This window comes from Polyodon spathula, unplaced genomic scaffold (genome assembly GCF_017654505.1).
Source record: "Polyodon spathula isolate WHYD16114869_AA unplaced genomic scaffold, ASM1765450v1 scaffolds_784, whole genome shotgun sequence".
NCBI classification, from domain to species: domain Eukaryota; kingdom Metazoa; phylum Chordata; class Actinopteri; order Acipenseriformes; family Polyodontidae; genus Polyodon; species Polyodon spathula.
This window is the reverse complement of record NW_024472272.1, coordinates 297,981-325,476: the sequence shown is the minus strand read 5'-3', so window position 1 is coordinate 325,476 and position 27,496 is coordinate 297,981. Positions and strand designations below refer to the sequence as shown.

The 27,496-nt window shown below is 51.2% G+C and overlaps 3 protein-coding genes across 12 annotated transcripts; 1 reads left to right on the top strand and 2 right to left on the bottom strand.

Moving 5' to 3' along the window:
* Positions 1 to 958: 958 nt before the first annotated feature.
* Positions 959 to 11,200, bottom strand: slc39a5 (solute carrier family 39 member 5). Of its 8 annotated transcripts, XM_041241493.1 has the most exons (15): positions 9,408 to 10,581; positions 8,839 to 8,995; positions 8,090 to 8,254; positions 7,832 to 7,875; positions 7,491 to 7,748; positions 7,059 to 7,366; positions 6,188 to 6,350; positions 5,799 to 5,979; positions 5,477 to 5,646; positions 5,024 to 5,167; positions 4,730 to 4,823; positions 4,164 to 4,391; positions 3,761 to 3,841; positions 3,458 to 3,648; positions 959 to 2,800 (listed from the first exon to the last, which is right to left on the bottom strand). In XM_041241493.1, the coding sequence occupies exons 5-15, from the start codon at positions 7,728 to 7,730 to the stop codon at positions 2,654 to 2,656; spliced, it is 1,947 nt and encodes a 648-aa protein (XP_041097427.1). In that variant the 5' UTR covers positions 7,731 to 7,748; positions 7,832 to 7,875; positions 8,090 to 8,254; positions 8,839 to 8,995; positions 9,408 to 10,581; the 3' UTR covers positions 959 to 2,653. The 8 variants fall into 8 exon arrangements, with proteins under 8 accessions (XP_041097427.1, XP_041097422.1, XP_041097421.1 ...); XM_041241488.1 differs by lacking the exons at positions 7,832 to 7,875; positions 9,408 to 10,581 and adding an exon at positions 10,600 to 11,200; XM_041241487.1 differs by lacking the exon at positions 7,832 to 7,875.
* Positions 11,201 to 11,707: 507 nt separating this feature from the next.
* Positions 11,708 to 19,079, bottom strand: LOC121308829 (SOSS complex subunit B1-B-like). The gene is made up of 8 exons (XM_041241499.1): positions 19,019 to 19,079; positions 17,194 to 17,318; positions 16,931 to 17,063; positions 14,153 to 14,291; positions 13,972 to 14,043; positions 13,395 to 13,470; positions 12,664 to 12,724; positions 11,708 to 12,547 (listed from the first exon to the last, which is right to left on the bottom strand). The coding sequence occupies exons 1-8, from the start codon at positions 19,077 to 19,079 to the stop codon at positions 12,369 to 12,371; spliced, it is 846 nt and encodes a 281-aa protein (XP_041097433.1). The 3' UTR covers positions 11,708 to 12,368.
* Positions 17,293 to 27,385, top strand: rnf41 (ring finger protein 41). 3 transcript variants are annotated; one of them, XM_041241457.1, is made up of 8 exons: positions 17,293 to 17,748; positions 19,175 to 19,280; positions 20,302 to 20,414; positions 22,474 to 22,745; positions 23,183 to 23,318; positions 23,520 to 23,623; positions 24,103 to 24,418; positions 25,684 to 27,385. In XM_041241457.1, exons 3-8 carry the CDS (start codon positions 20,325 to 20,327, stop codon positions 25,918 to 25,920), a joined length of 1,155 nt encoding a protein of 384 aa, XP_041097391.1. In that variant the 5' UTR covers positions 17,293 to 17,748; positions 19,175 to 19,280; positions 20,302 to 20,324; the 3' UTR covers positions 25,921 to 27,385. The 3 variants fall into 3 exon arrangements, with proteins under 3 accessions (XP_041097391.1, XP_041097392.1, XP_041097393.1); XM_041241458.1 differs by lacking the exon at positions 17,293 to 17,748 and adding an exon at positions 18,020 to 18,192; XM_041241459.1 differs by lacking the exons at positions 17,293 to 17,748; positions 19,175 to 19,280; positions 20,302 to 20,414 and adding an exon at positions 21,200 to 21,360.
* The last annotated feature ends 111 nt before the right edge of the window (positions 27,386 to 27,496 follow it).

Here is a 27,496-nt window from a genome sequence, read left to right as displayed (position 1 = left end):
CATTTGGACCGGGTGCAAAGCGGGGTCCTGGTATCGCTGCTTCGGTAATGCCAGCTGGGCGCAGCTCGGCTTCACCAGCGCCTAACAGAGTTCCTATGAGGGGGCTTCTTCAGGGTAGAGTCCCGTCGTATCCCAGACATATCAACTGGACTTGCTGTTTATAAAAATATATAACACCTGCAAAGAAGGGTTACCGCACTTATCCTTAACAGAAGAAGAGAATATACAAACCATGCCAGTAATATTAGCTCTCCTTGTTTTATAAACACTGTAAACAAGGTATGTCTTGTGCTATTATATTATTCCTACCTCCATATTAGATAATTAATAATATATTCAGCTGAAATGTAATCTGTTTATTAAACTTTGTTTTTACCGTCTGCATTGTGTGTGTGTGTCTGTATTGCGCGCACACACATCCCTGCACGCTGTGTATCGATTACCACTAGAATGTGAAGCCACGCTCTCTCGGTGGTCTCCTGTGCATCCCCTCCGGTGCACTCTTGGTTCTGTTTGGTGTATTTTGATCCGTATCAAAGGAATTCTATTACTGTGTTCTAACAAGACACAAAAAAAAAAAACACCCACGGGAGAGAGAAATACAGCCTGCTATATTTTTAATAGCTGTTTTCATTTTTGTTTTATTTGGGTAGATTGTTTTATTAAAAGGTAGCCTTCACTGTGTATTAATAAATAACCTACGTGAGAAAGTTCCCCTGAAGTTAGCCCAGTGCCTTAGCCCGAGAGCTGGGTGTAACGCAGGGAAACTCGAACCGTTCTTCTTGCATCTCCTCTCTCTCTCTCTCTCATTTCATTTTCTCTCTTAACCTGGGCGCGCAGGTGCATTCTTAGCTTCAGTCCTCAGGTGTTCCTAAGTTCCACAGTTCCATAGTTCCCTTTTTCAGTTTTGTTTTTGATTTCAATCAGAAATTATTTTGAGCTTGAGTCTCCATTTCCTGTGATCCCCCCCCTGGTCTGGTCTGAAACTCTTCCACACGGCTGCAGGCTGCTTTTCACAGAGCCCTTGGCCTTCCTTACCTGGGGTAACGGGAGCTGGCCGGAGCGCTAATCCGGTTCCTGTGATAGTAGCCCCACGTGTGAAGGGTCCCTCTGGCCAGCGCTGCTCCTGTGTAAAGCTGTAATGGAGAGCGCGCTGTGAAGGGGCTGTTTATAGAGGAGGCGTGCTCACGGTGAGGGGTGTGGAAGACAGAGGTGTGGTCATGTGCACATCTGACCCAACACAGGAGAACATGCTGTTTAAAACAAAACCTGGGCACTGGAGTTTAGAATGGAGTATCGCTGCCCTGTGGGAGACGGGTGACTGTTTATCAATCTATCCAGCCTTACATATACATATATATATATATATATGTGTACATATAACACAAAGAAATCCCTGCTTAGATAACGCTTCCATTGTCCTCCTTGAAGCTGGGATCCCTGAGTAAAGTGTCTCTTTCCCACAAGCCATTCATGATGTGCGTGAGAATGCAATTCTGAAAGCACTTTGCCTTGATCTTTCATTGTGTGAGCTCATCAACGGTTATTTGTTACAAAAAAAAAAAAAAGGATGTTACATACATGTATTTAAAACCTGAAAAGAATTCATAATAAAAGAGAAATAATCTGCTTCTACTGTCTGTGAGACTTACACAAAAAAAGAGAGAAAGGCGTTCAAACTTGATTATATTTTGTACGATGTATGCTGCAGCCGACACACGTCTTGTAATTGAATGTTGTGGCTTTGGAATTGTTAATGTTTAAATAAAGTGCTATTGCTTCTACCCCCAGGGTTCAGAACGGGTTTCTTTCCGTGTCAGGATTTTCAACCCCCCACCCAAAGCTCGGCACCACTGACCAGGGGGGGTCACAACAAGCAACCGACTCGCAGTCTGATCATCACAGTGTATTTATTTCTGCAAAACGCTTCTCTGCACGACAGGCTCCTGTGTTTGCATACAAAACATCATCATTATTAGTATTATTATTATCATTATCATTATCATTATTATCATTCTTCACAGGGTTGTTTGCAACGGTTTTGTTGGTTTCTGTAACTTTTAGTTATTTTTCTTCTACCGGACAAGAACACGATTCCATGGAGGAGCGAGGCAGTTCAGACCGTCCTGAACTGGGTTCAGAGCTGCCGATAGATCTCGGAGCTGTGCCGGGTCTAGAAGGCTCCCAAGTGATTCTGCCCAAACGACAGGACCAGGCTGCCCTGTGAAGACAGGTCTCCTCCTCGCTGTCCCAAGTCTGTGTCCACCTAATTTCCAACCGTCCCACTTAAAGTATTGGTTTGGATTAACTATGTCTGCCCCTCCCCTCTCCCAGAATTGTATAGTCCTGTACAATCAACAGCTGACATTTAATATAGATTTAAAAAAAAAATTAAATGTTATCACTATGTTTTTCTTTTAAAACGACATAAAAGTACTAATTCACAGTAAAGACCCTGCACAGAGTCTTGAGAGAAACCCAGATGACAGCAGCAATACTCGGATCCTAACCCCCTTCGGGGTCGAGGGTAAAGGCGTGCACAATCTGACACCTGACAAATCACCTGTGAAAGAAAGTGCAAAAACAAGGCCGAGCGTCTCCGAGTCCCAGGCAGACGGCCGCCGTGTCCACTGATCCACACTGCTCTCCGGGGCTAGAAGTCCACGTTGATGAAGATCTTATCCTCAAACACTGCAATGCACAGCATGACAGCGCCCCCTAGCAGCAACCCGAGGTGCTGCAGCAGGAGGCGCTTTGGTTTACCCTGAGAGGAAGATTCTCCACGGAGCATCTCCGGAAGCTGGGGAAAAAAAATTAAAACAGCATGTTTAGTGCGGCGAATATCCTTCACCCTCCCCCCCAGCTGTGAAAACAGAGACAAGTGGACCTGCCCGATCGCTACAGCAGTGAAGTTCTTGTGTGTTCAATATCGCTAATGGATCATGTTTTTAACCCTGTAACTGCTGTAGATGTTTTACAAATCAAGACTCTCGCATAGCGGTTTGCTCCATTCTTGGTTTTAGTGGGAGTTTAGTAAGGCACACCTGTGCCTGTTGCCTATAGGGTGGGGCTAATCAAGCTGCTAGTAAAACCTGGAGCAGGTGGAAATGCTATGCAGTAGGAGTCTTGTTGCCATTCCTGGAATGATATCACAATACTGTCTTTCACAACTTCAAAAGCAGCATTAAAGTAAACACAGATTAGCCCCAGTCACAAGTTGTAAGCGTTGCGTTATCCTTTAATCTGGCACTTGGTGCAAAGTGCAGGGACCAGTATGATAAAAGCAATAGAGCGGGCGTGCTGAGTTAGTGAGGCGCTCGGAGCAGCTCAGTGAAAGAGCCCTCTTCACGGCACGCTCAGCACCGCTCCCCCCTGAGCAGCTTGGAGCTGCAGAGCGGAAACTCTCAAAATCGACAGGGCTGGCCTTCGCCTCGCAGTGTGAGCGGGGGGTGCATACCATGTCCACGAGTGCCACGTAGAGGAACATGCCAGCGGTCAGCGCGAAGATCCAGGGAGTGACCTCGTGGGACTGCTGGCTGAGCCCCACGCCCACTAGCATCCCCAGGAACCCCAGCACAGCGGAGAGCAGGCTGACCAGCAGCACCCTTCTCAGGGGCATGCCAGCCTGCAGCAGCACCGCAAAGTCTCCTGAGGAGAGGATGGGGGAGAGGGAGCGATTGTTAGCGATTCTGATTCGACCCGTTACAGCCCAAGCTGGTCTCCTCCCGATGCCGGGAAGGTGTGCCGATGTGGAACGTACCAAGTTCGTGGGGGAGCTCGTGGCAGAACACTGCCACGCTGGTGCTGAGGCCTCCAACTACACCTTGAGAGAAAGCCGCTCCTGAAACAGACAGGCAGGCAGACAGCATTGCACAGTTCAGCTGTACCATTACTGCATTGCTTTTGTACAGAGGTTTTAAAAACGGTTTCACAGATGCTGATTGGTGGAAACGCTGGACTCCCCTTACGCTAAGGTACCAATAACCCAGGATCTGCCCACTGTCCTACATACAGGTCACTTAGAAATACAATTCAAAGCACTGGTCTTGGGGAAACTGGCATTTCAGTATTTAACACAGATTTGCAGCCGGAAGAAGGAGAATAATAATAATAATAATAATAATAATAATAATAATAATAATAATATTAGCAGTGCGCTGTACCTATGGCCAGCCCGTCGGTGAAGTTGTGCAGGCCGTCCCCCATGATAACCATCCAGGCCAGGCTGCCAATGCCTGCTTCCTTCAGCCCCTGCACACTGTGGGAGTGGGAGTGGGAGTGGGGAGTGGTCTCTGCCGTTCTGCTCCCCTGGCTGCCCTCTCTCCGCAGGGTCCTCCCTGCCGACCTGCCCTCCTGGTCCAGGGGAGCGCCGCTGAGCAAATCAGCGTCTGCTGGAAGGGAACACGTTAGAGCCGGGAGTCCAGTCAGACTGAAGGGCATTCTCCCACTCCAGCACTCTGAACAGCCAGCACAACGAGATCAGGAGCGACTGCAGGGGCCGGGCGGAGGGTCAGCCAGCTCATCGAAACAATTCAGAACAGGGTTTGGAACAAAGAGAGCTTCGCCACCCCCGAACTTCAGTCAACCAGAGCGAGTTTCTGCGTGTGCGGAGCGAGCCTCGCCGCTCGGGTACTGCAGAGACGCTGGGCACAAGAAACAAGGCAGAGGAACCAGAGGTGTGGGCAACGAGACTAAAGCAGGTACCCACTGCGGCCTGGCTGGGACTCACCTTGCTGCCCTCTGCGCTCAAGCAGCTTCAGGTCCAGCTCCCCCTGCTGGTGGGAGTGTGCAGGCTCCTGCTCGCTGGCCTGTCTGCTGCGCTCCTGAGAGAGAGAGAGAGAGAGAGAGACAGTCCTGGCAGCAGCTTCCCATTTCTTCAGATTCCTTTTTTAAAAAAATCAATTCCCAACTCCCAACTCCCTTTCCATCAATTCCAAGGATTTGGAATCGGAATTGAAAAAAAAAATAAAACTGACCGCAACTCTGTTTCTCTCCCCCCCCCCCCACCGCACTGAGTGGAGACCCCCCTCCCCTTGTGTTGCCGCAGTCCCATCGTGCTCTCGATGGTAAACAGCAGGTAGATTCCCCCCAGAACACACAGCCCCTTCAGCACAGAGTCCTCGACCCCGGAGCCAGCCTGCCCCTCCTCCTGAGAGCCCTGCTGTGCCTGTGGAGGAGGAAAAGCAGACAAACCACACAAGGGGGGGGGGGGGGGGGGAGAGGGAACAACAGACAAAACACAGATTAGCAGATAATTAAAATCCCCACTCCCTGAACCCTGCATCACAGTGAAGGGTTTCTCAAAATTCTAGCAATACATAGTCCTAATGTTTATATATACATAATGTTTAATAGTAGTTCCTGAGCACATTCCTTTTATAGTAAAGTTAGCATGTCATGTGTCTCTCATTATGAAACAGCCCTTCTTGCTCCAACTAAACTGCACAGAATTTGCAGAGGGTGGGGCAGAACCTACGTGAGGGAGGAGGTGCAGCAGGGCGTCCCCGCACAGCGTCCCCACTGCCAGCGCCACCAGGAAGGACAGCAGGGAGCGGAAGATGGAGCTGGTGAGGAGCGGGACGAGGGAGAGCGCGAGGAGAGAGGGCATGCTGATCACCGTGAGAGCTACCGAGCTCCAGAGCAGCGCTGAGAGAGACAGAGAGACAGAGAGAGAGAGAGAGCTGGATTAGCAGTCTTTCCATCGCGGGTCTGCCTTATCTAAAGTACCAGCAGGTCGATCGAGACCACAGCTGTGCAATGAAACAGCGTCTTGTTTGTTTCAGAGCTGATTCCCGTACCCCACAGGAAGGACGCCCGTTTCTCCAGCGCCCTCACGTCCAGCTCGTCGCGGTGGTGGATGCAGACGCGGCTGTCGATCTGGTACAGCAGGGCGGGGCACAGGTAGGTGAACAGCGCGGGGGTGATGGCCTCGGCCTCATCCAGGCCAAAGTTCACCAGGAGCTGGGACATGTTCAGACACTGCCGGGGGACAGGGGGTTAAAATATCTACTTCAAAAAAGGTTAAATAAAACACAAACCTCTCCCCCCCCCCCCCCCCCCCCCCCCTGCTCTTTCACACTCTCTCAGGGGCCCGTTGGATATCTGACCAGAACCCGGCCAGGCTGAGCCGCTGCTGGACTGCATCCCTGTCTGTTCTTTGGTTCGGTTCCACTGGTTCCGGACTCACGTTTCCGTGCAGGTGGTCCTCCGCAGGGTGATCTGACAGAAACCAGTTCTCGAACCCGCCTGTGCCACTCCTCCACTGGTCCCCTGGTATCCCAGGGTGCACCGCTGCGCTGCCCTCCCGCCTCCACACTCTGACCGGGTCCGGACTCTGGCCGGGCTTCATCCTGAAAAGGTTAGGAGAATCGCGTCTTATTAAACTGAGAGTAAAACCAGGAATGGGATCAAACTGCTGTGCAACGGGAGTCTTACTCCCATGCCTGGTCTATCTAAGGTACCAATAGTTAATCCGAGATTAGTGGTGAGATTAGGGTCTGTGCAAAAGGAATCATCACAGTTCTGAAGCTATTAAACCAAGAGTAAAACCAGGAACTGCTATGTAATGGGAGTCTTAATCCCATCCCTAGGGTGTAGCCACGTTTATAATGTGGAGAGCTGAGACTCCTCTCAGTCACACTGTTCTTGCTGTGAATCAGGAGAGCTGAGCCTCCTCTCACAGTCGCACTGTTCTTGCTGTGAATCAGGAGAGCTGAGCCTCCTCTCACAGTCGCACTGTTCTTGCTGTGAATCAGGAGAGCTGAGACTCCTCTCACAGTCGCACTGTTCTTGCTGTGAATCAGGAGAGCTGAGACTCCTCTCACAGTCGCACTGTTCTTGCTGTGAATCAGGAGAGCTGAGCCTCCTCTCACAGTCGCACTGTTCTTGCTGTGAATCAGGAGAGCTGAGACTCCTCTCACAGTCGCACTGTTCTTGCTGTGAATCAGGAGAGCTGAGACTCCTCTCACAGTCGCACTGTTCTTGCTGTGAATCAGGAGAGCTGAGACTCCTCTCACAGTCACACTGTTCTTGCTGTGAATCTGGGGAGCTGCTGTTACCTGGGTGTCTCTGGAGGCTGGGAGGAAGCTGTGTCTTGCAGGGGGGGTTCTCCAGGGGGGTCCATGCGCTCGGTGCCCTGTGAGGGGGTCCCATCGTGCTCGTGCGCGGTGTGGGAGTGCGTGTGCTTGTTCTCCTGCACCTCCAGCATGTCCAGATGCAAGACGTGGTCGTGGCCCCGCCCCTCGTGGCTGATCTCCAGCACGCTGACCTCCCCCAGACCCAGGCTCCCCAACAGACGCTGCAGCCCCCTGAACGACAGGGTCTCGTTGTCCCCGTACTGCAGGAACAGCCTGCGCAGGTAATAGCCCTGGTGAAGGACAGCATCAGCACCCAGGAGACAGGGAGTTAACAAAGCGCTCCACAGTGCTTTTATTTTTTTAGAAAGGCTTTCTCGTGGGTTCTAAAGCTCCCCCGTCCCCACATCACCTCACCTGCTCTTCAATCGCCTCTTCCACAGGACTCGGGACCCCCCTGGTCCTCTCCGTGCTGGATCTCCGGACCCCCCGAGCCACTGTTGTTGACAAGTCCCAGGTTCTGGTGCCCTGATCGCCCGAGTGGTTCTGGTCCAGCTGACCCCAGCAGGGGCCGAGCTGGAGGAGCAGCAGGAGGAGAGGGGCGCGGTTTCCCAGCATGCACAGCGGGGCCAGCCTTCCAGGTGTGTGGAGAAGCATCACGTCTCTGCAAAGCGACTGAATACATACATGAAAAAACACGGTCAGACCCAACCTGCCCTCCCACCTTACACCAAGCGGGACCCCTGCGCTCAACACACCTCGTCAGAGATGCTTCCACCACTCCACAAGCACAGGATCTGACCTAACAGAAAAAGAGCAGAGAGAGAGCCCTTCTCAGAGCTGCAGTCGGGTCACAGAGCACAGACAAAACCACCGACTCTTTCCAACATACCAATCTGTGTTTGTACGCCTCTGTTCAGGACAATGCATCTCTTCATTAGTCACGCTTGGATATTTAGTCCTGCAAGAATTCAAAGTAAAAACAAAAAAAAAAAACAAGCAAATCAACCACTTACCGTTTCTTGGAATAAAAGTGCACAGAAAAACACGTAGAGATTCTCCCAGTCACTTTGCTCCAGTCCTTGATTACACAGACTCTCACAAACGCACACGCAGCGGTCCTGGGCTCTGAGGATTCATTCGTTTCCCAGCAGGGCAAGGTCCGACCGAGTCCATAAAACCTGTCGGGGAGGCGCGTGAAGTTAATCTGCACCGGGACAACAGGCAGGGATAAACAAAGGAGCTGCGTGCAAGAGTCCCCAGCGAGACCCTGCAGAAACGAACCTCCAGACCCTGCAGAAACAAACCCCCAGACCCTGCAGAAACAAACCCCCAGACCCTGCAGAAACAAACTCCCTGCAGAAACAAACCCTGCAGAAACAAACTCCCTGCAGAAACAAACCCCCAGACCCTGCAGAAACAAACACCCTGCAGAAACAAACCCCCAGACCCTGCAGAAACAAACCCCCCAGACCCTGCAGAAACAAACCCCCAGACCCTGCAGAAACAAACCCCCAGACCCTGCAGAAACAAACCCCCAGACCCTGCAGAAACAAACCCCCAGACCCTGCAGAAACAAACCTCCAGACCCTGCAGAAACAAACCTCCAGACCCTGCAGAAACAAACCTCCAGACCCTGCAGAAACAAACCCCCAGACCCTGCAGAAACAAACCCCCAGACCCTGCAGAAACAAACCCCCAGACCCTGCAGAAACAAACCCCCAGACCCTGCAGAAACAAACCCCCAGACCCTGCAGAAACAAACCTCCAGACCCTGCAGAAACATCCCCTTCACCGCTGCCTCCACACACTGTTCTGCCTCCGTTTGGATCACACCTAGCGCTCGGCTCTACAGAGCGGGGGTGTTTGCGCTTAAGCTGGCTCCTCAGTAACCAGATCGATGCTCCACCACGCGGGAATCGCTACAGCAGACAGGCGAAGCAAATGAAAATAAGGGAAATACGATGCTTCAGAAACACAGCAATGTATGGGACGGTCCGTTTCTACAAGGATGTGCTACATGTGGCAGGTCAGCACAAACTCCACGCTTGTGTTGTTTTGTTAAGGGAACGTCATCACGCCACAGCTGATCACATGACCTGTAAATGTTCACCTGCGCTCTCTTGCTCAATCGCATGGCTTAGCTGTGCCCAGGTACTTATCAAGGTCAGGATGGTTCAGTTCAGTGTGACTGCCTGGTAAACACACACACACACACCCAGCAGAGCTGGGCTCGACAGCAGCGCTGTCTGTACTCCAATTCTGCTGCAGTCACTCCAGATCCACTCAAAGATCACAGCCTGTCGTATTCACTCTGTTTATTATCGAACTTACCAAGCAATCAAACCACAGGTGCAAACAGAAGCATGCCAGCTAACTTGTTTGATTTGTTTCAAGCAAATAACGGGGGTCACCCAACGTGGTGGAAAACGCAAGACTGATGATCGAATAAATGCGCAGTTCAGCCAGAATCGCTCAGTTATATGACGCAACTTCAATCACATTGCAATGAGCTCCGAATTACGCAATCCCTATTAGAAGTGACGTCAGGTGCCCTACTTGACCACTCTAACGCCCCGCGCCTCTTGCTGCAACGCGCTTACTGTGCTGCGGGGGCAAATTTCAACATCTACAAAAAACAGGTTTTATTGTCTTCAGGGTTATTGATTACAATGCATTGTATGTGAACTGAGCACACGCCTTTTCCTGTTGTACTGCAGTGCTATTGAGATAACGCGCCTTCTCCAGGGCGAGATTTGTTTACGCAATGCTCGTGTATTTTGCTACGACTGTAGCGGCGGTAGCGGCGCCTCGTCTTCGCCAGAAAGGAGTTCGTCTCAACCGGGAGGAAACGGTGCATAAAAAGCGCAGCTTTCATTTTGAACCCGTCGCTGCTGTCCCGGCTCCTCCCGGGGCCCCAGCGCGCTTTTAAATGCCCGCCGCGCTTCTGCTGCGCACACGCCGCTCACTGTGCCCTCTAGCGGCGACTCTGAGTTTCTGCACAGGGGAGGGGAGGGTTACCCCATTCTTCGATGAGGTTAACACGCGGATATCAGATTATTTGGCATAATTTGGCACGCATTTACTTGTTCGAGATTTGCGTACAACGCCTGTGCAGAGTTAGGGAAAAATACAAACTTAAACTTAAAAAGTCGTGTGTATGCAAGTAACCAAAACGTGAACTGAATACAAATAAATGAATAAATACAGTTCTATGCGATGCAAACAGAGCCCAGCTTTCGGCTCTGGAAGCAGCCGTGTTAAGTGTGCTGGCGAGTGGTCGCTCGAAGCGATGCGACGCGGCTCGACAGCTAGCGGGACAGTCCGGGTCGATGCAGTTTTTCAAGCGACGACACAACCTGTCCATTTCCTCCGCGGTTAAAACTCTTTATCCGAGCCAGTGGAGCAGCGCGACGCGCTCGGTGCTAACGCTGCCGAAAGCCTCAGTAAAGGAGCCTGTGCGTAATGAAGCGCGCACGCATCGCCGGGGCTCGCTGTATCCTCTTGTTCAGGTAACGGTTCTTACCTGGAGGCTGACCGTGGCGATCCTGCTCCTCGGCCGGGCAGTGTCGGAGTCTCAAAGGTCTCGCCTAGCTCAGGCTACGGAGGGGGGCGCACCCAGGTCACAGGTCGTGTTTATTTGTGATCTGCCGTTTTGTTTTCAGCAGGGGGGGGGTCCGCCAGATAAAAACTACAAAGCAATCCCCGCAAGAAGAGTTGAGGACCCGAGATACTCTCCCACGCGTGTTGCGTGACTGCTTAAAAACGCTTTCAAAACTGGCCCTGACGCCTAAAAACCTGGCAATATAAATCAAACGAAGAGAGGGGGTGACCGCTTCACTGGGGAATGAAGCACAGCCTGCCCGTGTAAAGAGAGGCCATTACGCGCGACCACTCAGCGGCGTGTATAAGACCCGGGCAGTTAGCTGCTGTCGTTCATTGGACAAAAAAAAAAAATGGGTTGAATGGTTCTGTTTACTTTTAAATAGCAAGAGATGGCAATGCTAAATAATGTTGCATCAATTATGAATCTCTATGTATGCTCAAAAGAGCCTTCTGCGTTTCGGTATGTTTAACATGCGTCTGTCGTGGGAAAGTGTGTGTTTGAAAACAGAGGTATTTAGATTACATGCACACACACAGTATTGTATATATGTATAACAGAGGTATTTATATTATATGCACACACACAGTATTGTATATATGTATAACAGAGGTATTTAGATTACATGCACACACACAGTATTGTATATATGTATAACAGAGGTATTTAGATTACATGCACACACACAGTATTGTATATATGTATAACAGAGGTATTTATATTATATGCACACACACAGTATTGTATATATGTATAACAGAGGTATTTATATTATATGCACACACACAGTATTGTATATATGTATAACAGAGGTATTTAGATTACATGCACACACACAGTATTGTATATATGTATAACAGAGGTATTTAGATTACATGCACACACACAGTATTGTATATATGTATAACAGAGGTATTTAGATTACATGCACACACACAGTATTGTATATATGTATAACAGAGGTATTTATATTATATGCACACACACAGTATTGTATATATGTATACAAAAAACACACGCAAATTAAACATACGTTTTTAAAAATTGTTATTTTATTTAAAAAAACAAAACACATGGTTAACACAGTTTACAAGCCAGAGCCCTCTGCTGGCGTCAGAGCGAATTACAGATGTAATTTATAATGCACCTGTGTGTTTTACAAATAACCTTTTCAAAATTTCAAAAAAAAAAAAGATTTTCAAAATCGTAATGTAGATAAATAGCTTGAATTTGGAAACATACTTTGATAAAATCTGGACTTTTGTTTCCGGGTGAACTTTCTGTTGAAATATTTTCTCACAAAAAAAAAAAAAAAAATGAAGAAAATGACTCTGGGAGTTTTGACACCTGCGTATTATGGGATAGAAGCCAGTTCCCGCAGCAACAGTGGGCGCAAAGACGGAGGCGTGGATGTTCTTGCACAGTAGAGCGTGAATTTAAAACCCTGTTCCAAATTCTCAAGGGGAGTTACTCTGTGCTGAAGATCATTAGCAAGCATTCAAACACTGAACTGACAATGCACTTCTGGGGTACTGAAATGAGTTCCTGAGGTCAGGGGGGCACCTTCCCACTGAGGGAAGGAGATGAGTTCTCTCACACACACAGCTGGTGAGTGTTCGGGGGTCCCTGAAACCCCTATAAGGGATGGGGGGGGAAGGTGAGAGAGGGGGAGTGGCGTGCCCCAGAACCAATCATCTTTTAGCAGTGCGGCGGGTCTCCTTCCCATTACTGAGCGCTGGACCCGCCCCCGAGGGAGCTGCTGTCTGGTGATTAGACGCCCCTCGCCCACTGTTACTGCCTCCTTGCTGCGGATTGGTGGAGCTTCCTGGCGCTGGGGCGGCGACTCCGTTCTCACTGGATGTCTCGGCTGCTGGAAAACAAGGTGGAAATGAACACTGTGTGTGTGTGTGTGTGTGTGTGTGTGTGTGTGTGTGTGTGTGTGTGTGTGTGTGTTTCAGTCTCCACTGTGCTGTTTCAGTCTCTCACCTGTATTCACGCGTGCAGATCCATTGTTCTCGTGAGATGATCCACTCTGGCCACTCGACACCTAAAGCAGGTTTGAAAGCAGTTTGCTGAGCTTGCAGTGTCTGTCTCCTCCCTCCTCGCCCCCCTGTCAATCACATCTTCACCTCTGAAGGTGCAGCAGCACAGAGCAGCCCTGCTGATCCGCATGCATTGCAGCCCCCAGTGCTATACAATGCTTCCCTGTGCTTTACCAGACCTCTCTGTGCTTTACAATGCTTCCCTGTGCTTTACCAGACCTCTCTGTGCTTTACAATGCTTCCCTATGCTTTACCAGACCTCTCTGTGCTTTACAATGCTTCCCTATGCTTTACCAGACCTCTCTGTGCTTTACAATGCTTCCCTGTGCTTTACCAGACCTCTCTGTGCTTTACAATGCTTCCCTATGCTTTACCAGACCTCTCTGTGCTTTACAATGCTTCCCTATGCTTTACCAGACCTCTCTGTGCTTTACAATGCTTCCCTATGCTTTACCAGACCTCTCTGTGCTTTACAATGCTTCCCTATGCTTTACCAGACCTCTCTGTGCTTTACAATGCTTCCCTATGCTTTACCAGACCTCTCTGTGCTTTACAATGCTTCCCTGTACTTTACCAGACCTCTCTGTGCTATACAATGCTTCCCTGTGCTTTACAATGCCTCTCTGTGCTATACAATGCTTCCCTATGCTTTTCATGCAGCTCAGGATCACGCACCATCTGGTTTGTCCGGGGCAGGTACTCTGGGTTGGGTTCGCTGAAATTCGGCACTTCCGAGTAGACCATGCAAAACCTGGGGTGAAGGAAGCACAGGGGGTCATGCATCCGGGACAGGAAGACACAGCTGTGGTCCATTTAGAAACGGTGAGAGAAATACACACACACAAAGTGTTTCTCTGTGTCCTGGAAGATGTGCGTGACGAGCTTCGCCACAGAGTCAGGGAGCAGCCGTGGCTCCAGGGGCAGAGTGACACGAGTCAGGCAACAGATTGATTTATTTAGTGTCACTGTGAGAGCACACCAGCGACCAGGCAAAGAAGACCCCTGCTGCATTGCAGGGTCAGCCGTTCCAGGATTTACTGCCGGCTTGACTGTGTATCGCTAACAAGCCCAGGGGTGTGTCTCGTTAAACTCCTAGTAAAACCAGGAACGGCTCAAACCGCTATGCAAACAGAGGCTCGTTTGGATCCATGCGAAGTACAGTTGTGTTTTTGCTGTTGGTTTTACATCCTCGCCTCAGCTGTACTGCTTATTATAAAAAAACAAAGAGAGCAGGTTTTAATCTCAGACTTACTCTCCGATCTTCTGCAGCTCCCCCCCTCTCCCAGTGTACAGGGTCAGGCATCCTTTAAACACAGCGGCATACCTGCAACAGAGCGAGAAAACAAGGTGATGCTGTGGAAAGCACTGGCGCCAGCTGCATGGCAAACGAAGCAGGACGGCAGCGCGGCCGTCGCCCATCACAGTGCTGGTACCCCATGGTGAGGAGGAGGATATCTCCAGTCTGGATCAGCGCCCCCACCTCGTCCCACACAGACATGCTGATGCTGCCAGTCTTGTCAGCCACTTTGCACGTCCGTACCTCGTGGCCGTCCTTGGTTTTAGTGACGCGACCTGAGAGAGAGAGAGAGAGAGAGGGAGGTGTGAGAGGGAGGTCATCCTCAAACTCTTGTGAAGATCCAAGTTTATAAAATATCAATTTATTAAAATATTACAAGGCAGACTTTTTTTTTTTTTTTTTCAAATACAGATTGCCGTTTTTTCAAAACCACAGACTGAAATACTACACAGCCCAGGAATGAGGTCATCCTCAAACTCTTCTGACCAGTATCAGGGTCAATCCCTGTTTATAAAATATCAATTTATTAAAATATCATCATTTTCACGGTGTTTATATGCAGCGGGGGGGCGGCTCCGATCCCGGAGGAGAGCCAGCCCTGCTCTAGCTCTAGACACGGTGTTTAGTGACTATGCAGCGGGGGGCGGCTCCGATCCCGGAGGAGAGCCAGCCCTGCTCTAGACGCGGTGTTTAGTGACTATGCAGCGGGGGGCGGCTCCGATCCCGGAGGAGAGCCAGCCCTGCTCTAGACACGGTGTTTAGTGACTATGCAGCGGGGGGCGGCTCCGATCCCGGAGGAGAGCCAGCCCTGCTCTAGACACGGTGTTTAGTGACTATGCAACGGGGGGCGGCTCCGATCCCGGAGGAGAGCCAGCCCTGCTCTAGACACGGTGTTTAGTGACTATGCAGCGGGGGGCGGCTCCGATCCCGGAGGAGAGCCAGCCCTGCTCTAGACACGGTGTTTAGTGACTATGCAACGGGGGGGGCGGCTCCGATCCCGGAGGAGAGCCAGCCCTGCTCTAGACGCGGTGTTTAGTGACTATGCAGCGGGGGGGCGGCTCCGATCCCGGAGGAGAGCCAGCCCTGCTCTAGACACGGTGTTTAGTGACTATGCAACGGGGGGGCGGCTCCGATCCCGGAGGAGAGCCAGCCCTGCCCTGCGGTGTTTTCTAGACCCGGTGTTTAGTGACTATGCAGCGGGGGGCGGCTCCGATCCCGGAGGAGAGCCAGCCCTGCTCTAGACGCGGTGTTTAGTGACTATGCAGCGGGGGGCGGCTCCGATCCCGGAGGAGAGCCAGCCCTGCTCTAGACGCGGTGTTTAGTGACTAGATAACGTCGCCCCCCCGCCGGGGCTAGCCTCTCCCCCCTCTTCGGGACAGAGATCTTCGCCACAAATCACCTATACGTCGCCCCCCCCCCGACGAGGCTAGTCCTTCCTCCCCGTGCGGGGGGCGGCTCCGATCCCGGAGGAGAGCCAGCCCTGCTCTAGACACGGTGTTTAGTGACTATGCAGCGGGGGGGCGGCTCCGATCCCGGAGGAGAGCCAGCCCTGCTCTAGACACGGTGTTTAGTGACTATGCAGCGGGGGGGGGGCTCCGATCAGCCCTGCTCTAGGACGGTGTTTAGTGACTATGCAGCGGGGGGCGGGCTCCGATCCCGGAGGAGAGCCAGCCCTGCTCTAGACACGGTGTTTAGTGACTATGCAGCGGGGGGGGCGGCTCCGATCCCGGAGGAGAGCCAGCCCTGCTCTAGACGCGGTGTTTAGTGACTATGCAGCGGGGGGGGGGCTCCGATCCCGGAGGAGAGCCAGCCCTGCTCTAGACGCGGTGTTTAGTGACTATGCAGCGGGGGGGGGGGGGCGGCTCCGATCCCGGAGGAGAGCCAGCCCTGCTCTAGACACGGTGTTTAGTGACTATGCAGCGGGGGGGGGGGGGCTCCGATCCCGGAGGAGAGCCAGCCCTGCTCTAGACACGGTGTTTAGTGACTATGCAGCGGGGGGGCGGCTCCGATCCCGGAGGAGAGCCAGCCCTGCTCTAGACACGGTGTTTAGTGACTATGCAGCGGGGGGCGGCTCCGATCCCGGAGGAGAGCCAGCCCTGCTCTAGACACGGTGTTTAGTGACTATGCAACGGGGGGCGGCTCCGATCCCGGAGGAGAGCCAGCCCTGCTCTAGACGCGGTGTTTAGTGACTATGCAGCGGGGGGCGGCTCCGATCCCGGAGGAGAGCCAGCCCTGCTCTAGACGCGGTGTTTAGTGACTATGCAGCGGGGGGGGCGGCTCCGATCCCGGAGGAGAGCCAGCCCTGCTCTAGACGCGGTGTTTAGTGACTATGCAGCGGGGGGGGCGGCTCCGATCCCGGAGGAGAGCCAGCCCTGCTCTAGACGCGGTGTTTAGTGACTATGCAGCGGGGGGGCGGCTCCGATCCCGGAGGAGAGCCAGCCCTGCTCTAGACGCGGTGTTTAGTGACTATGCAGCGGGGGGCGGCTCCGATCCCGGAGGAGAGCCAGCCCTGCTCTAGACGCGGTGTTTAGTGACTATGCAGCGGGGGGCGGCTCCGATCCCGGAGGAGAGCCAGCCCTGCTCTAGACGCGGTGTTTAGTGACTATGCAGCGGGGGGGCGGCTCCGATCCCGGAGGAGAGCCAGCCCTGCTCTAGACGCGGTGTTTAGTGACTATGCAGCGGGGGGCGGCTCCGATCCCGGAGGAGAGCCAGCCCTGCTCTAGACACGGTGTTTAGTGACTATGCAGCGGGGGGCGGCTCCGATCCCGGAGGAGAGCCAGCCCTGCTCTAGACGCGGTGTTTAGTGACTATGCAGCGGGGGGGCGGCTCCGATCCCGGAGGAGAGCCAGCCCTGCTCTAGACGCGGTGTTTAGTGACTATGCAGCGGGGGGGCGGCTCCGATCCCGTATCTTACCCGTGTTTCGAGCTGTCCTCGTCGGTTGGTCAGGCTGCAGCCTCTGCCCCGGACTCGCAGCAACACGGGCGCCTCGTTTGCAAAACGTGTGATTAAACACAAACAAGAGCACAGCGCAGCACCGCTGCTTGCGCTTCAATCACACCCGCCTGGCTCAACGCAAAGATCCTCGGCGTGAGAAACGCTGTTATTTACTCGCTTGTTTATTTGTTTACTTCGCTGGTTTGCGTTCATGACGTCTGCAAGGCAAAGCGTCGACACGCCTCCTGCGTGACCCGCCCCGCGGCCGTGCGCGCTAACCAACCGGGTAGAAGAGCCGGGGCCGCGCACGCTGAGACGTCGTAAAGCGCGACCCCTGAGTCCCGAGTGCGTGGCGCGTCGATCGCCGCTAGAGGGCAGAAAACGTCACGTAAACAAGCCGGGATAATTTCCCGTAATTATTACTTCACATAAAATAGATAAATAAATAAATACAATCTAAGGTGGTAATAAAATTCATTAATACTGTTTTTTTTTATCCGACGAAACCGTAACCCAGCAACTGCAGAAATATTTAACAGCTCCGCTTTTGTTTTTTTTAATGTATTATTCTGATTGGTGAAGCCGGCATGTCGCGTACAGCTCCTGGTTTGTGACTGGAGGACGCTGCCGTCACTCTGTGCGAGGGGCGGTGTTGGCCCCGCCCCTGGTTGCGTAGCAGCGGCGCTCAGAGCCCGGATCTGCTGTCTGCTCTGTGAGGGCAGCGCTATGGAGGACTCGGCTCTTTAAACCGTGACTTTAAAAAGCAGCCGGGACCCGGGGGAAACTGCGCGGATCAGGTACGCCTGCTGAACCGGTCCTCGACGCGCATTTATTTAACGGTCCTGCGAGAGGATGGAAATGTTTGCCCAGCCCGGGCGAGTGCGTTCCGCACCGGGCAGGGACCCGTAGGAAAGCTCCCGGTCCCGCTGGAGGGCGGGGATTGAGAGCAGGCCCCTCGGAGCACAGTAATCGGATATTTTTTTAAGTAAATGAAGCTGGTTTGTTGGCGAAGGCGCTCCTCTTTGCACGGCGCCTTGCTGTTTGCTTGCGATCGGGAGCTGCGTTGTTGTTAGCGGCTGCGGGCTGTGTCTCTGAATGGATGGGATCCGCTCTTTTTAAAGCATTCCCCTCGATGGCGTTGTGCTGTTCATGACAGGATTATAATAATGATATTATACCGGGGGTCAAACCTGCCTGCATTTTCTCTGCGTGAAAAATACACACGAGGACTATCTCTCTAGGTATATCCCATTGCCAGCCACTCGCTTGTAGCATCATCATTATTATTATTATTATTGTTATTGTTGTTATTATGATTATGATTATAATTTATTATTAGTGTTGTTGTTATTAGTGTTAATCCCGTGTTTAAACCTGTAGCTCAATATATTTGTCTAGCGGCTCTTCAGTTTCAGTAGCCGGGTCGTTGGGTCTGTATTATATAATAGTTTTTTTAATGAATAATTTGTGCACTCCGTTCCCCTCCGCGTTTTGTTTTGCACCAGTGAAACTCGCTTCGTTGCTGCGCGTCTCCCTCCTCCGCGGTCTCTCTCTCTCTATATATATATTCTCTTGTCTTCTCTCTCTCTGAAACGCGTTTTTAAGTTCAGAGACTGGCTGCACGATAGCAAGCTGGGATGGTGCACTTTGCTGTTCTCAGTAGTAGCTCAACACTTCAGCACACACCTCTGTATCGCACATGGCTTTCCCGGAGCCCCCTTTCATACAGCGTGTATACAATGCTGTCGTTAGTAATTCGTTTTGCATACGAAGTGCTGCAAATAGGATCTGCCTGTGGCAGCTTTGCATCAGGTCCTGTGTGTGTGTGTTACCCTTGCTGTAGTTTCTGCAGTAAAGCTTGTGTGTTTTGTCGAGCAGACCAGATTTGTGCAGTGGTTCCAGGGAGGGAAATACGACCCCTATTGCATAGCAGTGTCACCCGTTCCAGGTTTTACTAGCAGCTTCATTAGCCAGAGTGTATAGGTAAGAAGCTCTGGTAAAACCAGGAATGGGTCAAGCTGCTACGCAGCAGGAGTCTTATTCCCATCCCTGGGCTCTGCTCCGTACAGTCGATGGAGTGCTCGTGCTGCTGTTTCTTTGAACAGGACGTGAATGAGGGGTTCTTCATACTGAACTATTTCAGAACTGCTCATATGAACACAAGGGAATTCGATCTCATTCAATAATACATTTTCTGTCTCCTCCTGTTTGTTGTTGCTCCAGCCCTCTCCAGTGTGAAGAGAGTGAACGTCAGGAGGTTTAAATGTGATTCTCTAGCGAGCCGGGGGGTTTCCAGTGACTGGGAGGATGAGAAGTGCTTCATTCTGAGGTAAGACCCTTTCTCTGTGTTGGCATGCTGCAGCGCTAGGGGCTGTAGAGACGGGCTTGTTGGAGCTGCTGAACTGTTTCAGATAGCTGAGACAAGCCCATTTTAAAATCCTGTTTGCAGGTTTGCAATCATTCCATTCTCGATTTATTTAAGCCTGGATCAGATCTCATCCCAGCCACACTGGCGATTTCAGCCAGGGTGCAGATGGTAGCCAGGTTGACGCGATGCACTGTAATGTTTTTGGAAGCTTTTCAAAATGCTTACAGATGGTGTGTGTTTCCAATACGCCCTGGGTCCAGTCCTGGAGCTGCGATTCCCGGATTGTTCAGGGAACCGTCACGCCTGCAGCTACCTGGAGGAGCCTGCTTAAGATACAGCTCCCTCCCGCTGCACCTGCTGTGAGCACAAAGAGGCACGGCTGTGAGCAAACGTTCTGCATCGGCCTGCAGAATGAACTCCTTGTGCTTCACAAAGTCGAGGTGAAGCCTGCTGAGTAATGTTGCGTTTGATAAACCCGTGTGGCGGTTAGTTCTGATCAAGTTGGCTTCGTTGCTTGAGCTGTCAAAGCTGTGTCTGAGCCCGAACCACACCTGCTGTGAAGTTTGATGTCAGCCTTGATCTGTCACTCCAGCAGTAACCAAATCTCTTTCGAAAAAACGATGTGCCTTAAATCTGTGTAATCCTATTGTCATCTTTCTGTGTAATGAAGCTCTACACTCATTGTGTGCCAAGAAAGCATTATCCTGAGTCACACCAGTGCCACTGTATAGGTTGATCTGCGGGGGTGGAAGCGAGACTCCTGACACACAGCTGAGCTTGTTACCTGCACACGCTGTGGCTAATCAGCCTGGTGTTAAACCCTGGAATGAGTGAAAGTGCTCTGCAATAGGAGCCTTCTTTCCAGCCCTGTAACCCACCTTGATATCTGAAACGCTGCGCAGCGGCTCGGTTTCCCCGGGTTGGGTGCAGCGGCTCGGTTTCCCCGGGTTGGCCTTGATTGTGGCCCATCTCCCCGCTGCAGGGTCTGCAGTCCGGTAATGCGCGATGGGCTACGATGTCACTCGCTTCCAGGGGGAAGTGGACGAGGACCTCTTGTGCCCCATCTGCAGTGGAGTCTTGGAGGAGCCGGTCCAGGTAAGTCTCCACATGTTCTTATCTTTAAAGCTCATTTCTTGGGATGTTTTTTTTTCCTTCCTTCTCCTGATCTGTCCACATCCTTCACAGGGATGGGAATAAGACTCCTATTGCACAGCAGTTTCACCAAGTACTGCCCGCTTGATTCACCGCAGTGCATGGGTAACCAGGTCAGGTGTGAATTCCACTGCTATGCAGTCTGGGTCTTGCTTCCATCCCTGCCTCAGTGCCCCTAGCTACACCATTGTGCATTCAAATGGGAATTCATCAGAGCTGACTGACAGTGACTGATTTCTCTAGGGTAGCGCTTACAAATACTAATCACTTTATCAGCTAGTGGAGACCACATTTAAAAACTCAGCACAGTCTTGAATATCCAGATTAAGCCAGGAGAGATGTGAGAGAATCGAGCCTCTAGCGTGTTTATCTCACTCGCTGTTTTCCCGTTGCTTGCTAAAAGCCCCTCTGAGTCGCAGAGCGTGTTGTCATCTTGCCAGCGCAAGCAGACTCAGACAAGGACAGGGGAAGGGATGCGTTGCATTGATCTGTGCAAGGCAGCTAAAAATAAGAGCTCAGTTACACAAACAGCTCGCAAAAGCGAGGCGGATAACAAAGGCTTGTTCAGGCAGTGTTGGTGCGTGCGCATGGGCTGTGCGTTGATGAAGGGATGACGAGAGAGAGAGAGAGAGGCGCAGCCAGGCAGGTGGACTGTGTGTGTGTATGCAGGCTGACTGCAGTGTCCTCTCCAGCTGACAGTGTGCAGGGAGGGGGATTAGAGGAGAGTTGGGGTGGGCTGGGGGACTCTCACTGTGGGATTCCTCCAGTCTGCTTCGGATTAAGGGTTTGGCCAGGAAAACCCAACAGGGATTAGAAACCGGAATGCTTCGGATCAGCGCTGACATCACGAGCGATTCCTCCTCCTCCTCTCAAGCGAAGCTGCGGTCGGGTGAGTGGGCGATGCCTCCTCTCTCTTGAGTGTAATACAGCAGGGTGCGCGCGCCTCTCTGGGTCCAGGTCGTGTTGGGCAGCCCCTGGGCACTGTGCCCTCGGGTTGGTAATGCCACACGCTTTGTTTAATGTAATGTGCCTGCATTGTAGAAGCGCTGCCTGGCTGGGTGGGGTTTGTGTGTTTTTTTTCTGTTCAGCAAGAAAGCCGAGAGAGAGCTGCTGGAGGTGTGTGTTTAATATTCCTCAGAGTTTGGAAGATTCTGTGCTTGTCTGCAGAGCGCCAGGGATATAGGCTATGTGCAGTGGCGTCTCTGCAGCATGCACACAAAAAATAAATAAATAAATGCAATTGAAGTGCATTTTCAAGTGCGCACACCTCTGCAGTGACTCTGTGTAGCCTCCCTGATTTATTACAGACTCTCGCTGTGATCTACAGCTTCACTGCTTGGTTTTTCTGTTTATACAGGCAGTGAGGTCAGGGTTTTGCAGGGACTACGTCCTTGGTGCAGGATACAGCATACATGGTACTGCAGTTTAAACACCTCGTTTAACCCTTTATACAGCAGAACCAGTTACAAAGCAAACCTGAGCGGCTCCATCTGTGTGAAGAGAGAGAGAGAAACCCTTCACAATGGATTAGTGTTGTAAATTACAGAAACAATATTAGACCAGGGATAGCGGGATGTTTTTTTTTGCTTTACAAGTATTCAGTATATGTCCGATGCACAGGACAAGATGGACAAATCCTGAGCAGTGATTGGTTGATTTCTCATAAAGGAATACACTGTGAGAGCTGGCAAGCAAGTCCCGCTATTCCAGGACTGTGAATTCGTTCTTCTCTGCACTGTGGCTCCCGACTGTAGCACTGTAAAGAGAGAGCACTGTATCACTAACTTACCTAGTGTGAGATTAAAGTGGAATCCCTCCCTCTCCTCTCTCTCCTCTCTCCTCTCCCCTCTCCTCTCTCTCCTCTCCCCCCTCTCTCTCCTCTCTCCTCTCCTCCCTCCCTCTCTCTCTCTCTCCCCTCTCCTCTCTCTCCTCTCCCCCCTCCCTCTCCTGTCTCTCCTCTCTCCTCTTCCCCCCTCCTCTCTCCCCCCTCTCCTCTCTCCAGGCTCCTCACTGTGAACATGCATTCTGCAACGCCTGCATCACACAGTGGTTCTCACAGCAGCAGATCTGCCCCGTGGACCGCACCGTGGTCACACTCGCCCACCTGCGCCCCGTCCCCAGGATCATGCGCAACATGCTGTCCAAGCTGCAGATAACCTGCGAGAACTCTGTGTTCGGCTGCAAGGCTGTGCTGCGGCTGGACCAGCTGCAGTCGCACCTCAAGGACTGCGAGCACAACCCCAAGAGACCGGTCCTGTGTGAGGAGGGCTGTGGGTGCGTACCGTCACTTTCTGACGCTCGCACCAGCACACATGAAGCTGGCTTTCTTATTTTTTGCCTGTTAAAAGCACGAGTTGTAAAAGAGGTGATCGCTGCAGTTTAGAATGTGTTTGTTAATTAATGATTGATTCTCGCCCCCAGTTCAGGGAGGCTTCGTGCAGTGTAAATCAAAAACGAAGTCTGCCCTGCTTCTCATCGTAACCGTTCAGGCTAGTGAGGATCAAATGCTGGGAGAGGAGGGAGGAGCGCACGTACCTTCAATCTGGGGCTGGGCTTAGTGTTTGGACAGCGCAGCTGAAAACCAAACGGGTCTATTTAAGAGGCATCACAGCACAAGACCCGAAAGCTTCGTGTTTCAAACGGAGCTGTTGAGCTGAGCTCGGCTGCTTCATGGTGTTGCTTCGTTTTCTCCCTCTCTGCCTCGCTCCCAGGCTGGAGATGCCCAAAGACGAGTTGCTGAACCACAACTGCATCAAGCACCTCCGGACCATGGTGCAGCAGCAATCCACCAAGATAGGGGAGCTGGAGAGGACCGCCGCGGAGCACAAACACCAGCTAGCGGAGCAGGTGAGGCACAAGCAGCACCTCGAACTGGCGCCTGCCTGTTTCAATTCAACTGCAGTGTCAGAACCTAAGCGTAACGTGTCAAATTACACAAACACTGCTGGTTTTATTTTCGGTTTCTTTTTCAAAGAAACATTTACTTGCTGCTTGCTGGGTTACAGTTCTGATTTTCATTGTGTGTGTGTTGGTGTTTTTTCTTCACAGAAACGGGATATTCAGTTATTAAAAGCGTACATGAGGGCGATCCGCAGCGCCAACCCCAACCTCCAGAACCTCGAGGAGACCATCGAGTACAACGAGATTCTAGAGTAAGGGGCTGACCCAGAGCGGGCAACGCTTTCTCAATGCGGGCCAAGAGTGTGCCGGTCTGAGGGACACTGTGCACGTCTTTAAAAATGTTCTAGTGTTTATGTTGCTTGATGTTCACATGCCTTATTGGAAAAGAGCTGAATCTGCCAAGAATGTAGAGATAGAGAGAGGGGGAGAGAGAGAGATGGAAATGGGGGTGGCTGTTTGGTCCCTCACCTGGGATTCTTCAGACAAGGTTAAAGCAGCTTTTTAAGGCCCGTTTCGAGCCTCAATCCAGGGGTGGAAATAGCCCTTTCTCCCCTTCCAGAGGAGCTTGATTAGCACAGTGTGTACAGTGAACAAGCGCGGGTGTGTCCTGATTTTAAAACTCCTGGAAGTTTATTTCCACGCCTGTAATATTGCAGCGACGAAACCCAGAACCACTCGGACACGCCCTGAAACATTAAGGGAAGCTAACTCTTTGTCTCTGTCCCTCCAGGTGGGTGAACTCCCTTCAGCCAGCCCGCGTGACGCGCTGGGGAGGGATGATCTCCACCCCGGACGCTGTTCTCCAGGCCGTGATCAAGCGCTCGCTCATCGACAGCGGCTGCCCCATGTCCATCGTGAACGACCTCATCGAGAACGCGCACGAGCGCAACTGGCCGCACGGCCTGGCCACGCTGGAGACGAGGCAGATGAACCGTCGCTACTACGAGAACTACGTGGCCAAGCGCATCCCTGGCAAGCAGGCGGTGGTGGTGATGGCCTGCGAGAACCAGCACATGGGCGAGGATATGATCCTGGAGCCCGGGCTGGTAATGATCTTCGCTCACGGAGTCGAGGAGATCGTGTAGTGGAGAGGGGGGGGGGGGGGGGGAACGGACGCTGGGCTGGGGGTCATCGTCACACACTCTCACATACCTGCATGCGTACAGAGATCCTGGAGTCAGAACCGCAGGGACAGAGGGAGTGTGGGGATATTTTTTAGTTAAAAGCACGACCTGAAAAGGAATAAATAAAGGTTCTTGTTTACCTTCTTCCTCCCTTAATAAACCCACACAGCACTTGGAAAAAGGACTTCAAGCAACAGGATCACCTCGCAGCATCTTACTTCATTATTTTTTTTTATAATTTTATACAAATGTTAGAGGAGCAGTAAATGTGACCAAATAACCTTCCGTCTTTCCTTCCTTCCAAACAGTATCAGATACGATCCAGTTTTATTTATTTTTAAATCCAGTGGCAGCTGTCTCCCAGACCGTTTTAAAACTCTGACCAATTGAAACGGAAGTGAAAGTAAATGCAGGATTCCCTGAAAACAGCAGTGCGCTCCTCGCAGGGCTGTGGGAGAGACGAGTCCAACGCGCTGCTCGCAAAGCCCCTGCGATCGTCTTCAAGGAGTTACTGTTGTGATGGGTGGAGGAGGGAGTGATTTGAGAAGTCTGCAAACCGGTGCAATACAGCTGAAGGGTTACGCTTCCACACTCACTGCAGCTTCTTTACCAAAGTCTCGTAAGGGAAACGCTGGTTGTCCCTACTTGGAACGGACTGGGAAGTAGGTGTCATACTGGACCAGTGCAGCATTCAGGAACTCTGGACTGGGAATGTCCCAGCGTTCAGGAACTCCGGACTGGGAATCAGAGACGTGTGTGTCAATGCTTCGTTCCCAGCTCTCTGTGGACTGCAGGCTGAGACGAACCAAACCAATGTGGGCTGCTTGTCTTTCTTTTTGTCCTTTTCAATTCTGTTTTTTTTCCCCCGCAATGCTACTTCATCTGTGGCCGTGTCGCTCTGTGTTCACAGTTTTGTTGAAGTTACTGCCTGGGGCTCAGACTTTAAGCATTGAATGTGATTTATCCTGGTTTTGCTTCATTTAATGTAGTAGAGAGGGTCCACGGTATTATTTAATTTTTAATGACTACCAAAATCTTACAGCCAGAGTCTTGGCATGCACAAGCTGCAGCTGTGATGTCATTATTCTGACTCCTGGGTACCAGAAAGATTCTACAAGTTTTATGTGATGTCTTTTATTTTTCTGTCTGACTGTTTCGTTCACACATGACCATCTCAACCCCTGAAGGTACAGAAGGAATCGAGCACTCGCTGTTCAAAACGGCTGCGAGAGCGCCTCGAGGAGGAGGAGGAGACTGGATCCGACCCGTCCCGGCTGCGAGAGCGCCTCGAGGAGGAGGAGGAGACTGGATCCGACCCGTCCGTACATTTGAAACCCTGGTTCATGCAAAACCTCATTGCACAAAATGAAGCCAGCATTGCTTTTATTTGTGGGACACATGTCCCTTGTACCTCAGAGAGTTAACTGGTTCCTAAGGGTGGGCTTGTAAAACCCCGGGCTGGGTGCAGGGCCCTGCTCCAGCTCTTCGGCAGTGTGCTTGTAATGGGTGACGCTCGTTCAAGCCTGGAGCAGCTGGTCGTGTGAGAGGGGTCCGGGAGCTGCGCAGAGGTGCACTAACAATCCCACGGGGGAGAGTCACTCCAAGCGCAGGGCCGCTGCAAATCTCATTTTAAAAAGTGGGTCAAGTGCTACAGACCACCGCGCATTGCTGCGTGAATCTGTACCGTGATGAACACCAGACAGTGCGAGTGGGAAACATTGTCATTAGAAGTAAGTCTTCGTGGGGGGGGGGGTCTCTCTGGTGTCCCTGTTTTCGACCCCTCGAGTTGCCTGGTTGTCTTTGAGGGAGTGTTAAGGAGTTCAATCTCACTGCGTTTTCAGTCCGGTCTGTCTAATATCTTGCACAGCCCCAGCTGTGAAAGTGTGTCATTTTAATAAATAAAAACACGGTTTGGTATGCGTGTGTACTTTCAATGAGAACTGAAATAATTATACTGAAAAAAAAAAGAGAATTCAACACGGGGCGCGTTCACATCAATGCGCGAACAGTGCTTCTGGAAGACTTCAATAAAATACGTCTCTAAAAAAATTAATCTATATCATTAATCAAAACGAGCTTTAAAAAAAAAAAAAAAAAAAAAACAAAAAAAAACCATCCAGCAATCGCTCTGAATGCAAACAGCCAAACTCGACACCGAGAAGTGGCGCTCAGCCCGGGGTGAGAACGTGTTTGTGCGCTCCGTTATTTTGCGTTTTATTTTAAAGTGAAAGTTTGGGGATCCATCTGCTTGATTTGCCGATTTTCTGCTCCTTCATCTTCTTGTGATTATTTTTTTGGAACGTGTTTCTTTGCTGTTTGAAAATGTGAATTGTGTAGCTAGCGTAGAAAGTGTGTGCGTGATGTGATTTCTGCTCCTCTGAGTTACCCATACATAGCAGAAGATCTTTAAAGAAATACTATATAAAAGAATATGTCTGCTCTAGCATGGCGTGTGCCCTGCTTCTTCGCGTAGGTTCATTACAGTATAATGAATATTGAGTCTGTCTGTCGCCCTCCTTGCGTCTTCATATCAGCTGATAATGTAGAGCTCTCTGTACAGCGGCTTCATAAGAAAGCTTTCCCCAGTGCTCACCGGAGCGCCGGACCGCCGCTTCCTCTGCAAGTCCAGGCGCTGAGAGGGGCGCGGCGTGCCTGGGGCTCTGCGGGGGTGTGGGGGTGCAGACGCTGCGCTTCGCTTCACTCATGAGAGCAGAGGTGCTGGGGACCCCCAGAAATCCCAGCCTGTAAATCACTTGTTCCTTCTATTGTGGGTGTGTGTTGTTTTTTTTTCAATTAGATCAATTGAACTTGTTTTGCAATATGTTATTGTACAAGCTATTTATATTTTAAATAAAACTTGCCAATAAAAGTGGATGACGGGCGCGTCAAGAGGTTTGCTTTGTTTTAAAAGTTTGTTGACAAACAAGGATTTGGGATCGGTTCCTGTTTTATAATTTCAATTCAGTTGGAAGGGATTTGTGTTTTAGAGACACGATAATC